The sequence below is a fragment of the Bacillus rossius genome, chromosome 1 (assembly GCF_032445375.1).
Source record: "Bacillus rossius redtenbacheri isolate Brsri chromosome 1, Brsri_v3, whole genome shotgun sequence".
NCBI lineage: Eukaryota > Metazoa > Arthropoda > Insecta > Phasmatodea > Bacillidae > Bacillus > Bacillus rossius.
The window spans coordinates 337,786,928-337,800,221 of NC_086330.1; the positions used below are offsets into that span (position 1 = coordinate 337,786,928).

A 13,294-nucleotide genomic window follows, 5' to 3' on the forward strand; every position below is an offset into this window, starting at 1 on the left:
GCAATGCAGGCCGAGCATTAGCTAGATAATGGAATCTTTTCAATATTAGTAATCTCTTATTTTTCAGATTTTTTCTATATTGCTTTATAAAGTCTAAATTACATACAGACCAGGTAAATAACTATAATCTGGCAGAACAACATCTGTCGGGATCTAAAAGTGATATAAATTAATATTCACACTTGACATTCAAATTAAGAAGACAATTACTAACTACCGTATTTACTCGAATAATCGTCGCCATCGCTTAATCTTCGCACCTATTGTTTGAGGTAAAGAATTTGGTATTTAAGATTCTCCTCATAATCATCGCACCCTAATTTATTGACGACGACTGAGGCGCGAGGCTCAAATGGAACAGCCTGCTTTCATGTGGCGTGTTGCAAGATCGGAACAGCAGTGAACACAATGGAACAGCCTACTTTCACGTGGCGTGTGGCGCTTATCATTGGTCCAACCTTGAGCGGCATGTCCTAATTGGCCGTGTGGGAGGAAGGAATGTGTGTGGAAGATAAGATGCTATGATGCCATTGTTTTATGTCATTTGCATTGGAGTGGAAAGTACCGGTAATTGCAGAGTTTGAGAAAGTTCATTTTGTGAAAATATGGGTAAATACAATTCGTATACTGCCGCTTTCAAGTTGCGCGTAATCTCATTTGCAGAAGAGCACGGAAATCGGGCCGCGGAAAGAGAATTTTCAATACCTAAGTGAAAAACTTGTTCGTGACTGGCGAAAACAAAAAGACAATTTGAATAACACGTGACGACAGCGGCGACTTAAGATGACGTTGACGTCCCGGCAAATGAATCTTTTGCATCAGAATCTAGTTCAGACAATGAATAGATAAACTTGTGAGTGTTCAGACTGAATGTGTTTTATAAATGTATTTTGTTTATTGATTTTTTTCGCAATGTTGTGTTTATAGTATATTTTTATTTTGCCAAATTTCTTGTAACCAAAAGTTGTTTTGTTTATTTTGCGCATATTGTAAATAAATATTACGTATAGGTACCATGTACCTAGATATTAACTTCTTTAATTTAGCATATTCAAGCGATTTACAAAAAAGTTTTACTTAAAAAGTTTTTTTTTAATTTTTCCTCACATAATGGTCGCACCTCACTTTTTTTCCATAAAATTTGGTAAAATTGCTGCGACGATTATGCGAGTAAATACGGTATATCTGATTTAGAAAAAGGTCCCCTTCAACCTGTGTTCAGCCCGGGCAACGCAGGGTACTGCAGCTAGTGAGTAAATAAGAATACTGTTACAAAACATAAGCAGGGCCGCAGCGCGCAGGTTCGGAGATGGCGGCGGCCCCGCACGGCCACCGACGTCACATTGCCGCCGCAATGTGAGATGAGACGTGCTGCGCGCACCTGGTGGATTACAAGGGTTGCCGCTTCCCCTCCCTCCTGTCCAGAAATCCCCGCGCGGTGCTCTGTCTCGGTGCCGTTATTATATGACATTTGACAGCTGGGGAGTTCCGCGTGCCGCCGACGCGTGTCTAGAGATTTCTGGCGTCGGGTCGGCGCGGAATAATGCAATTGGCCCCAGCCGCGCTCGTGACTTCTAGAAGTGGCGCCTGGGCCTATATAAGCCCAGGACGCCGGCCTCCGAGTCAGTTGAGGAGTAGAGTTGATCCGGGCGATAGTGCCACAGGTGCGGCGGAATTCTGGGGTGAGTGTCTGCGCAAGAGTCCCGAGCGAAGTATCGAGTGGATCCTCGGTGAAGGAAAGTGCGACGGCAGCAGCGGAGTGCGGTGATGGAGGTCCACGAGGGGTGCTGCGGCGAGAGTAGCGCCAAAGGTGCGGCCCAGCTAGGTGTGTGGATTGTAAAAACGAGTGACCGGGGAAGCATTATTTAAGTACAATTGATTAGGCATTTTTAGTAGATTATTTGTTAGTGATGTAAATATTGGCAATCAATAAAACTGTGCAGTAAAATCTTTAATTGGGCTATTCATTTACGAACCCAGTATTTTTCCCACAACAATTTATTATTTATTCCCTTTAAATAAGTCGTAACAATATTATTAAGTTCACTCTGGCTGGACAGTTCTAGACTGCACTTCTAATGTTCAACCACAAAGACTTACGAACAGCACATTTTATTAAGTGTCACTTATAGGCACAAATGGCTAGAAGTATAGCGAAATATATTCCGGCAATCATTTAACAGAGTTGTCTCTTCCATCGGAGGGTTTTCTATCAGACAAGATTCCTAATTATTTAAAGTGTCAAATCACATTTCACTATATTTTTAAAACTGTGTTGTTACTGCAGTCTTTTACTGTGGCTGTAAACTAAAAAAGGTTGATGAAGCACAAAAGTGACTAAATCTAGAGAAAGCCATGTGTTACCTCTTAGTCACATTTGGTGCAATGGGACAGAAACAAACAAAGTGGTTGAATGAGACAGTTTGTTGGCAAGCAGTAAAGGTTTTTAACAATTTGGGGTTCAAAGATACGCCAACACATTAAAAAAAAAAAAAAAATCCACAGCTTATTCCTCATTGGGCAGCCACCCTATTAAAAAAAATCATTGAGATTAATATAATGGTAAAATGAATAAATAAATTATATCTGGTCGTTGGCAAGAGCCATACACTAATACTTAAAAAAATAAAGGGAGTTGTCTGTAAAGTTGGTTTACAGACATTAATTTTACGCTAAACCTCATAAGAAAATATTGATGAAAAATTGCATACTTTTTAATTTTCAAATATTATTTAGTTTTTGCAAATTTAATTTCAACAATTTGTTTAAATATAACAAACAGTAATAGAAATAAACTGAAATCAAATCAATGTCAATAAATTGTTAATTTGAAATAATGAAATTGGACAAATAAATCAATTTTTTTAAGTTTTGCTTTTAAAAAGCTCGCCTTAACCTGTTTGATATTATAGAAGATTTTTTCGCACGGTGGTTGGCCGATTCTTGCACGCTCGGCTCAGGCGGAACATGACAATGAATCATTCTTTTTCGTGCGTGAAGCCGGCGTTCATCGATTTATAAGACGTTATCACGTCAAAAATTTAATACATGTTCAGTATTATCAATTATTTGATTAAATTCACAGTTAAGATCAATCATAAGCAGTATTAGTAGATCATTAATAAATTTAATGGTTTTAAGTTTCATGTGCACTCACTGTACTGGTAAAATGTAAAAATGTTGAATGACATGTACAGTAAAACAGCATTGTAACATTTCTAGACACAACAATTTATATTTTATAAGATGGTGACCAATTGAAATCAGAACCCCCCCCCCCTCCCCTATTTTGATAACTAAGGGGAGGGGATAATTATAACTTATTCCTATTTCAAGGAAATGCTCTGATCACATCCACAACAGTGGCTTGGAAAATTTAGTACAATATAACAAAGTGTATACAACCATAAACAAGAGTAAAAAAGAAACATTTACTTTATTTTAAAAATTATATTCAGAAGCTTTCCTGAACACTTGTACATACTTTATCTACACATACTCCTAATGTTAGTATCATTCAAAAAGTTCCACAACTAAAATCTACAGCAGTGCAGTCACGTACAACTTAACTGAAGCATAAGTATTAGTGAACACTTACACAAACATAAAATGTACAGGATTACAAAATCAACTGCTGACGTAAAGGTGTGATATCAAAAAACTAACAGATTATCAACTTGCCCCTGGGCCGGCTGTTAAGGCCAAGTGAGTGGCTTCTCAAACTGCATCAGTCACACAAATATTGCGATACATTCAACTGCCAACAGCTACCCGAAAAAAAAATGATTTTCCTAAAGCTTCGAGGACACTCTGAAATAACACAGCTAATCATAAATTAGCTTTACACAAAAATAAAGTAAATTAAAATTTCCATCACAAAAAATACAGAAATCTTAAATCATTTAATTTCCCTCATAACTATAACATCTTATGTACACAAATTAATAAAATGTTTGTGGCCCCATTTCCCCCCACTGCCTGAATGCAATTAAAAATCTTTATATTGGTAGTTTAAATGTTGCACACCAACCTCATACTTAACAGGGATAGGAACCAAAAGTTGCCATTATGGTTTCAATATTTTTTCACACAGCAAAAATATTGTAAAACCTATTTTTTTAAATTTTTTATTTCTTAAAGCATTACAAATAATTTAATGGAATGCTTGAAGTAAAAAGTGACTGGCTGCTACAAATAGATTCTGCTGTGATGTCTCAGACATTTAGTAATTTATGAATCCTTGGAAATGTCTACAATTGTAATTATATTGAAAATAGAGACTATGATATAGTCTCTAATTTTCTTACATACAATCTCTGACTTAACAAAGGCCAATTTTAAATAACAAACAATAAATTGCATAAAAATTATAGAAACCAACATAGCATCTTTTATTTCCCATTTCCCTAACAAAAACTACTGTCCTAGTATGTTACACAATAGCGTGAAATGTCATTAGAACATACATACTTGAAAGGAGAAAAAAAAAAAAATATAACAATGCAAAACATCTTGCATTGATCTGAAAAATGCAATTTAATGTGAGAAATGTCCTAAGTGAAGTACCTATTTTAAAATGTGTTTCACTGTAATTAAAATAAAACAAAAAATTGGTTGCAAACACAGGGATCACTCTTCAAAACCACTAAAACAATACTTATGTAACAGTTTTTTTTTGCAGATAATGGCCATTTGACAGGATAATGCACACCACATTCATCATCCATATCAATAAAACACAATGGTAGTGTACTTTACTCAGTAACATTAAAAAATGTTTCAGTCAATATAATTTAGTCTAAAAATAAAATATATACTGTGAAGTGGATTTCAAATCGCAGGTACCAAAGTTTCACTGCTACCACTTCATGGTGATATCAACTGCAACAGACAAGAACACATAAGAAAATTTATGGTAGACTACTCAACAGAAAATTACAATTTAAATAATTAAATTTGTCAAAATATTTACTCAAAACACCACAGAGTCCCCAACACACATTTTCCCTGCCTCATCAAGCAATCTTGCAAGATGACATAATAAGTATTTTACAGCACAACACACACTTATGCCCTGTTATTATTTCCACTAATGTTAAGCAACCAACAAACACGGAAAATCTGCGATATTAAAAACAATATATTTTATCACTGCTACCATGTGAATGTCTACTGAGATTTGATTGAGCTTATACACAGTACACACACAGATAGGTATATAGTTAATTGACTGTGTCTTGCATGTAACTGATGAAAACAGATGGATTTTCAACTACACTTAAATTCATAATCAAAATACAGAATCAGTTTCATGAATAATGTTTTGCCCATTTCCCTGGTTTTTCAGGGTTTTGATGAAGTTGTGGCCGTTAGGGCCACATTTAACCTGGTTATTAAATTTGGCTTTATTGAGGTTAATAACTTTTAGTTTTATATAGTTTTATTTTACGTATTTTTACGTTTTTATTTTTTATTTGATGTTAATTCATCTCTTTAAATAATGGTTGTGACTGTTAATATTTTATTTTAAGCTAAGTGCTTTATTTTGTAACTATGGATTGGTAATTACGTCATATTGATTGTGTTTCGCACGAATTCCACTTGGTGCGCTACCGACGGTTTGGCAATGACGTCACCGACGCGGCCGGCCGGGAGTAAGGGGTATCAGCTGGAAGCGACGACTTTTGGTGAGACTCGTGCGGAGAACGGAGCATGTGACGGCGGACTGAAGAGCCGGGCGGCAGCGGGCGGCTATGGGCAGGGTCAGCATGGAGACACCACGCAGGACAACAGGGCAAGGGATTGCCCGGCGATGCACTCTTCGTACAAGGTAAAAAGAGGCGGCTGCATTGAGTTTTTTTTCCCTCGTGGTGTTAAACCAACTGTTGCGAAAATCGTAATTTGATTTTATGCCCATGCTGAACTTTTCTACTTCGGACGGAACTTTTACACCCTTTTTGTGAGAAGAGGCCCATTTTTTTTAATGTCACACATTGGTGATGTGATGACGTGTTTTTGTTAACGGTCGCCCGTTTGCCTGTTTTGTGGGACACTAAAGTGTTTTTAAAATAATGCGGCGTTTGGAAAATGGTAGCAACGTTTTGAGACTTTGGCGAAATTAGCGTATTTTCAATTGGACTTTACTAATCCTAATGACTTTCTGCAGTATTATAGAGTGCATACGAGGGAGTTTTGCCGCACGCACGGACTGAAGTTAGTGCGTAATTTATTCATTTTTATGGAACAGTATGTCGACGAGGCATTAGACTGTCTAGTTTATTGAAGAAGGTCAGCGAGCTGGCGGACGTCTAGAATGTTAACATAATGGCAAGCTTGTAGTGACAAATTATTTCAAGAGAACAATTAATGAGAGCTGAGAAATACGTTTAATTCTTGTTTTGTATTAGAACGTTTTATGTAGAATTTTATATCGTATTTTATATAGATTTATATATTTTTTTATAATTGGTATTAAGGTAGGCCATCTTACATTAACCTTTTTTTGTGGCCACACCTCACGACCTTCGTTGTGATAATTTAATTATTAGTAAGGCCGTTGTTAATATTTACATACATATATATATATTTGTTATCATCATTATTTATTTTTTTATAATATTTAATCTGTAATGAGTATTTTTGAGAATGGGTTAAGACACTGCCATTATTACTGCCTTTTTTTTTGTAACCAAACGTGTATTGTTATATTGTTATAGTAAATGTTAATTTTTGAAAATTATTTTTTTTTTTATAGTAATTACCCAAAGTCTTGCCTTTATTTGGAATTACGTTTGCTCTGCTTGGTATGCTTTAAGTTTTTGGCCTGACCCCTGGGCATTGGTATGGGGAATTTTTTTTTGTGTTGCCTTTCATACCTTTTCATAAGTTTTGGAATTTCCCTTCGCACCCAGAGTGGGTCGGGGACGCAACCCCTCTTCCGAGTTAGTAGGAAGAAGGGTTTCAAAGTTTCAAATTCCTGAGTTTTCACCATTTTCCCAATTTTGTCTGTGGGAACCACGCACAGAATTTAATGTCTTCTATGGATACTATAGTACATGGAGTTAAGAATTGCTAGACAGCATGCTGTGACCTCACTATAGCCATATTGCAATACCCAAACAATACGGAAATCGTGCTTAACCAAGCTTTATGATTTAGTATTTTCATCTCTAAACATAGTCCCTAAACTGTTTCCACAACGTAAACACTACACTTCATCCAATGTTCTGAGTGTACAGCAAACATGGGGCAGTACCATCAGCTATACAAACAGCAGCTTCACACAGTATCCACATCGTAAGGCCATCATGGCCACTCCATGCAGATTGCTTGGGAACCAGATGGGTGTTAAATGGTTCCAAGCAAGGTACATTTCAAATGAGGATTATTGTACCCACATGAATTCATGGACTAGAAAGGTCTTGCTCATTCCCAGATGTTTCTCAACAAAAAATTTAGACACACAATGCAAAAATAGATCTCTGCTACAAGAGACACAGGCACTTACCCTCCCAACATATAGAACATTCATGTAAATATTTATTATGCTTTTTATGACTGATCGGATGTGATACTTGGTAAGGTTTTAGAAAGGCGTTCTTACCATCACGTTTTATTTTTGTTCATGTTTTCAAGTATTTCTAATAATTTACTTCATTTTATTTGGTAAAGCCTCCTGTATATTTAGGCAGTATTTGACATTGTTCCATCTGTAAGCAAGGTGATTAAATGTTTCTGTAAATTATATCAGTATAAAAATAACAATAATGTGTAGGGACAAGTACTTGTGATTGGTCCCATGTACAAAAAAACTATAAAGAATCTTGGGAGGTTTTCAAATTGTAAGGTGTCTTGTTGAAAAGAATTGAAACGATGGTTAGATGTATCAATCACATGGACAAGTCCTCCTCGGAGAAGAAGCAATCTCCATTTTCCCTCGTTTGCTCATCACGGAACTGTAAGGTCGCAGGTGGCACTTCACAATATAATCTAAATATAATGTAGTTAAAGAAAAATTCCACAGCTGAAAAGTCAGGAAGATGCAGATTGGGAAAACTTTTTGAAACTATGTAATTAAAATAAGATGACCCCAGTTGTCGGTAAAAGGCCTCAACCAGAAAAACATGATTAGTTTCGTCATTATTTCATGGACCGAGTCCTTTGGTTATACCATTGGTCGTAAGGACCTCGGGAATAAATATCAGCAACAAATAATTGTTTAAACTAACTTTTCGTTACCATTGAAAAATAATTTGCTTTAGAAACTTCACTTTGATGTTATTGTGAATAATATGGAACAGTCAGAAGATGGCCACCACTGTGCAGTGTGAAATTCCGGTAAGGACATTTCGAAACGTTACCCTTCACCTGTTCGTCTTTGCTCCTGCTATGTACCACTTATAAAAATTTAGCCAGCCCACCGCTAGTTGGCATCATTTATGTTTGGCTATGTTGATTCCCGTATAGAGCGCATGCACATAGTCAAATATCAATTTTTTACCAATTGCATACAACACGTGAACTATGTCTAGTGTAGAGTTAACTAAATTTGATAGCCTGCACTCTTTCGTGCTGTGTACTACAAGGATAGTTGAGTTAGTTCTGGCTCAATTTCAAGTAATGGTTTTAGTTTTTTTATTTAAAGTTGAACAAAATGTTTTTTGCTGCACGACTTATTAATTTAAATTGTTTGGCATGCTTTTGTATACTCTACTTTTTAAATAAACATACTTTCCATGAATAGATTTTGTTTTTATGAATAACTTTACATAACAAAAAATACTTTTTTCGCATAAAAATCACATTTACTTTTCAAATTTCATTTTAATAATTAATGTGTGACAATTATGCGATAAAACACAGTAACAATCAGACCAATAAGCTAGTAGGGAGGTTCATAATATCACAAAGTATGTTGTATGTGGGGTTTCTAAAATGATGCCAGTTACATTGAAAGGTTTGTAATCTGGTTGTTATGACTCGGCACATTATACAAATGGATTGTGGCGGTTGACCTTGGTCACCAGGTCACACTACTAAGCCGCTGGCATTTTTGGTTGGCTTGGAGTTAAGTTATCGTCAATTTTTATTTCAGTAGAGATCTCAGTTTTCAAAAAATAATGACAAGATTCATAACAAACTCCATAATACAATGAAATAAGGTTAAATTCATTCAATTCTACGAAAATGTGACAAAATTAACCCATACTTACTCTCTAATCTCTAGTTATGCATGAAGGTTATGTACCTAGTACTGTAATACTACTAACACATTAACTGCGAGTTTTCACACAAAAGTGACACTTAAATCTATATTGGTATTTTTTTTAGTCACAATGTCTGTAGTGCTAGATCAAACATAACCATTGATTTAAACATTTTTTCAACTGCGTACCATGTTCAAATTTTGTCCACAGCATAACAGTTCCAGTTTCTTTGTTGATGTGGTTCATGGTCCAAGACAATATTAGTTATTTTTCTCCAGACATCAGTAACAAAACAAATAAACTTTTATTACACATTTAAAGTCAAATAGTCTATGCTTTTAATTAGATGGGATTTGTTCCGCTACCATTTTGCAACAGTAATAAAATAACTTGGGTTAATTGTATGTTTAAAATTTTTAATAAGTTAATTTTTATGCCCCTCTTAATAGTTTTAAGTACAAACTATTGGCAATGATGCATTTCCAATCACGTACATGAATTGACATAGGTCTAAGGGTTGTATTTTCTTGTTTCAAACTGGCCTATACCATAATCACAGACCAAATTCATTTCTGTATATTTTATGTGGATGATATTGATCATCACAAATGATACAAAATAGTTTCACGTTTGCCAATCATAAATGTTACAGAATGTCCTGACTTTTCCCGGTGTCCTGACAGAAAACCAAAGAATTTTCAGTCTTACTGAATGAAATAAAAAGTATTTGCTATTTCAACAAACATATGCACCAAAATACAATATTTACAGCTGTTTTAATCCAAAATGGATGTAATGTTCTACAATTATTGCAGCACAATTATCATTAATGAAACACCAATCTCTCTCATTATCTATATCATTTTCAAAAATATAAATTATAAGTAGTTTTTTTTATAGTTATGAATAGTGGTGCACCGATGCGGATACCGATGAATCGTAATCGGCGATTATGGGTACTTACCGATTAATCGTAATCGGCGATTATCTTAACGATTACTTTGCCGATTATTTACGTCCCGGCGTAATTAAGTAGGTTTTTACCGAGTAATATTTTGTTACAGATTTTAGGACGAAATACTGTAATATTTGTATATACTATTACAAAATTCATCTAACTCCGCCATATCATAATTACAGATATTTCGTTAAGTTTAATAAATCTCATTGCCTTGAACAATAAAAAATACATTTTTCCTACACTTTTATTTACGTTCCGTCTTTTGTTTGTTTAGTGGCCTAGTTCATTACCTATAGCCAGAGACGTAAAATAGATGTCACGCAATCAAAATACAGTGAAACCTCGTTAATATTATCCCGCTTATTACGAATGACTCGTTAATATTACCTATTACTATTTCCCCGTGAAATATGCCCATTAAACACAATGAAGATTTGTTTGGTTAATACGAAATTCTCGTTATTATGTATAGCGAACAATAACAATTCCCTTCCGTATAAACAAACAGTCATGTTTACCGTTTAATACGAACCAAAGATTACCACAAAGATACGGCCCCGCCTGAGTGTCCGAAGTGTGTTTTTAACTCTTATGTTTTCAAAATCACTCGTTCGTGTGTTCGATATGTTCAGAAATCACTCGCGTTTGTACAATATTCGATATATCGAACTTCACGTGGGATTGTATTTACGTTCGATTTTGTACTTCCTTTGTATACATGAATCTGTGCCGGACCAATAAAATCAAAATATATATTACGCCTAACGTGTTTAATATTTGTGTACGTTGTAATGAAAGTTTAAGTGAATTATCTCGTGAGAATTTTATTAAACTTTAGAATTTGTACGTACACACATAAAAATGGAGGCAAAACGTAAACGCAAGGAAATTGCATTGAAGACGAAAATTAAGATAATAAATTCAGTTCGTCAGGGTGAAAAAACGAAAACATAACTTTCTGAAGAGTTTGGTATATCAAAATCAACCTTAAGTACAATTCTAAAGCAAGCAGATAAAATAGAAGAAGCGGTCAGGAAAGGTAGTAATCAAACTAAGAAAAGGATGCGCGTCGGTAAACATTCCGAATTAGAGGCCAAACTGCTGGAGTGGTTTCATCAGATGCGCGCCGCCAAAGTTCCAATTTCCGGGCCTATTATCCAAGAAAAGGCTGATCAGCTGGCACTGCAACTCAGAATTGACGATTTCCATTGCAGCAACGGATGGCTTCAACGCTTCAAAGATAGGCATAATTTGGCCACAAAAACCATTTGTGGCGAATCTGCAGCTGTCGACCAAACAGCAACGAGTGACTGGCTTCAGTCAGTACAGACCATCGTAAGTAAATTTGCACCACAAGATGTGTTTAATATGGATGAAACAGGGCTTTTTTACAATCTGTTGCCCAATAAAACTCTAACCGTAAAAGGTGAAAACTGCCATGGCGGTAAACACAGTAAAGTTCGTCTTACAGTTTTACTATGTTGTAATCAAGATGGCAGTACTAAACTTCGACCCTTGGTTATTGGCAAGTCTGCCAAGCCAAGATGTTTCAAAGATGTTGCAGCAAAAAATCTGCCAGTAGATTACGAGGCAAACAGTAAGGCTTGGGTCACCACAAAAATTTTCCAGTTGTGGTTGTTAAAATTGGACAGGAAAATGGCGACTCTAAATCGCAAAATTTTGTTATTGTTGGACAACTGTGCTGCACATACTGCTCATGGTATGAAGTTGGAAAACATTACCTTACTCTTCTTGCTACCAAATACAACAAGTGTGACACAACCACTCGACCAAGGTATAATACAGTGCTTGAAAAGAAACTACAGACAGCGCTTGGTGAAATACCTTATCAGGCAGTGTGAAAAAGGAAAGACTGAGCTTCCTAGATGGTCAGTTTTGGATGCTATCCGCAGTATAGCCATGTCGTGGGACAGCATCAGCCAAAAGACAATTGTGCATTGCTTTGCAAAAAGTGGTTTTGGCCAGCAAACTGTTGAAGAACCTGACTGTGATCAACCTTTAGAGGATTGGCAAGAGTTAAAAGAACATGTGCAAGTTGATAATGACTTCAATGAGTTTGTTCATATTGATGATAGTGTGTACACCACTGCAGAAGATCTTGTTGGTTCACGAGGATTACAGGAAACACCAAGGGCTGACGCTGTACAGTCACTTTGTGAGGGTGGTACAAGTCAGGATAATGATGGTGATGACGACAATGGTGAGGTAGTGCATAAACTTCCAAGCAAAAGTGACACAATCAGTGCTTTGCGTACACTGGAAAATGTACTTGCTGCAAGTGATGTGCCAATTGACTTGATTGCAGGATTTGAGAAGATATGTTCTGCTGTAAATGATATTTACAGAGATAAGTGTGTCCAGAAAAAAATTAATGATTTTTTTAAACCTATGTAAATATATCTTGCATACTTTGCATAAGAATTGCTATACACTCAACAGCAATTAACTGTACGGTAAATGTTAATCATTATTGTCAAAACTTTGGAAGCAAATTAAATAAGAATACATACATACGTATATGTATACTAATTATCAGTCTGTTATAGTATATTTTATTAAAACTATTAAAATTGCTTCTAAGTGTATTTTGTTAGTGTGCATGTCAATATCTGGCTTCTATTACAATAATAATATTCCACATTTTTAGTGCTCTGACATGTAGGAATTCAATATTTCTTATCGAGTTCTTATTCTACCTATTGGCTCAAGAACCTCATTAATATGAACCTCGTTATTACAAACTGAAATATTTTACTCCCCTTCAGGTTTGTATTAATGAGGTTTCACTGTACCACAAACAGTTGCAGTGGATTCTATGACAATCAATCTTTTCGAGTCGTAGTAGCGGTTCAAAATCGTGGTCCCGATACCTTCTAGAGTTTATCACAGCATTTTACCAACTCGTTATGGGCGTCTTTGGTAACATTATCCGTTGTTGTGTTATTTGTGTGTGACGTGAAAAGTGAAAAAGTATTTATAATTTTATATATTCAGTCAACATAAATAAAATAACATGTGCTAGAATTGGTTTTTAGCCATTTTTATATAATTATAGTGAGATGGCGAGTAGGGAGAAAAAAAGTGAAGTGTGGAAACATTTTTCTAT

At 35.5% G+C, this 13,294-nt stretch overlaps 1 protein-coding gene across 2 annotated transcripts in view; it reads right to left on the reverse strand.

The window, feature by feature from the left end:
• Positions 1-3,417: 3,417 nt before the first annotated feature.
• LOC134528103 (protein DEK) overlaps positions 3,418-13,294 on the reverse strand; it is a 50,291-nt gene continuing 40,414 nt past the window's right edge. For both annotated transcript variants that reach the window (XM_063361364.1, XM_063361365.1), the window contains exon 8: positions 3,418-4,881. In XM_063361364.1, coding sequence (XP_063217434.1) covers positions 4,867-4,881 — 15 coding nt within the window. In that variant the 3' untranslated portion in view covers positions 3,418-4,866. The remainder of the gene's footprint in view (positions 4,882-13,294) is intronic.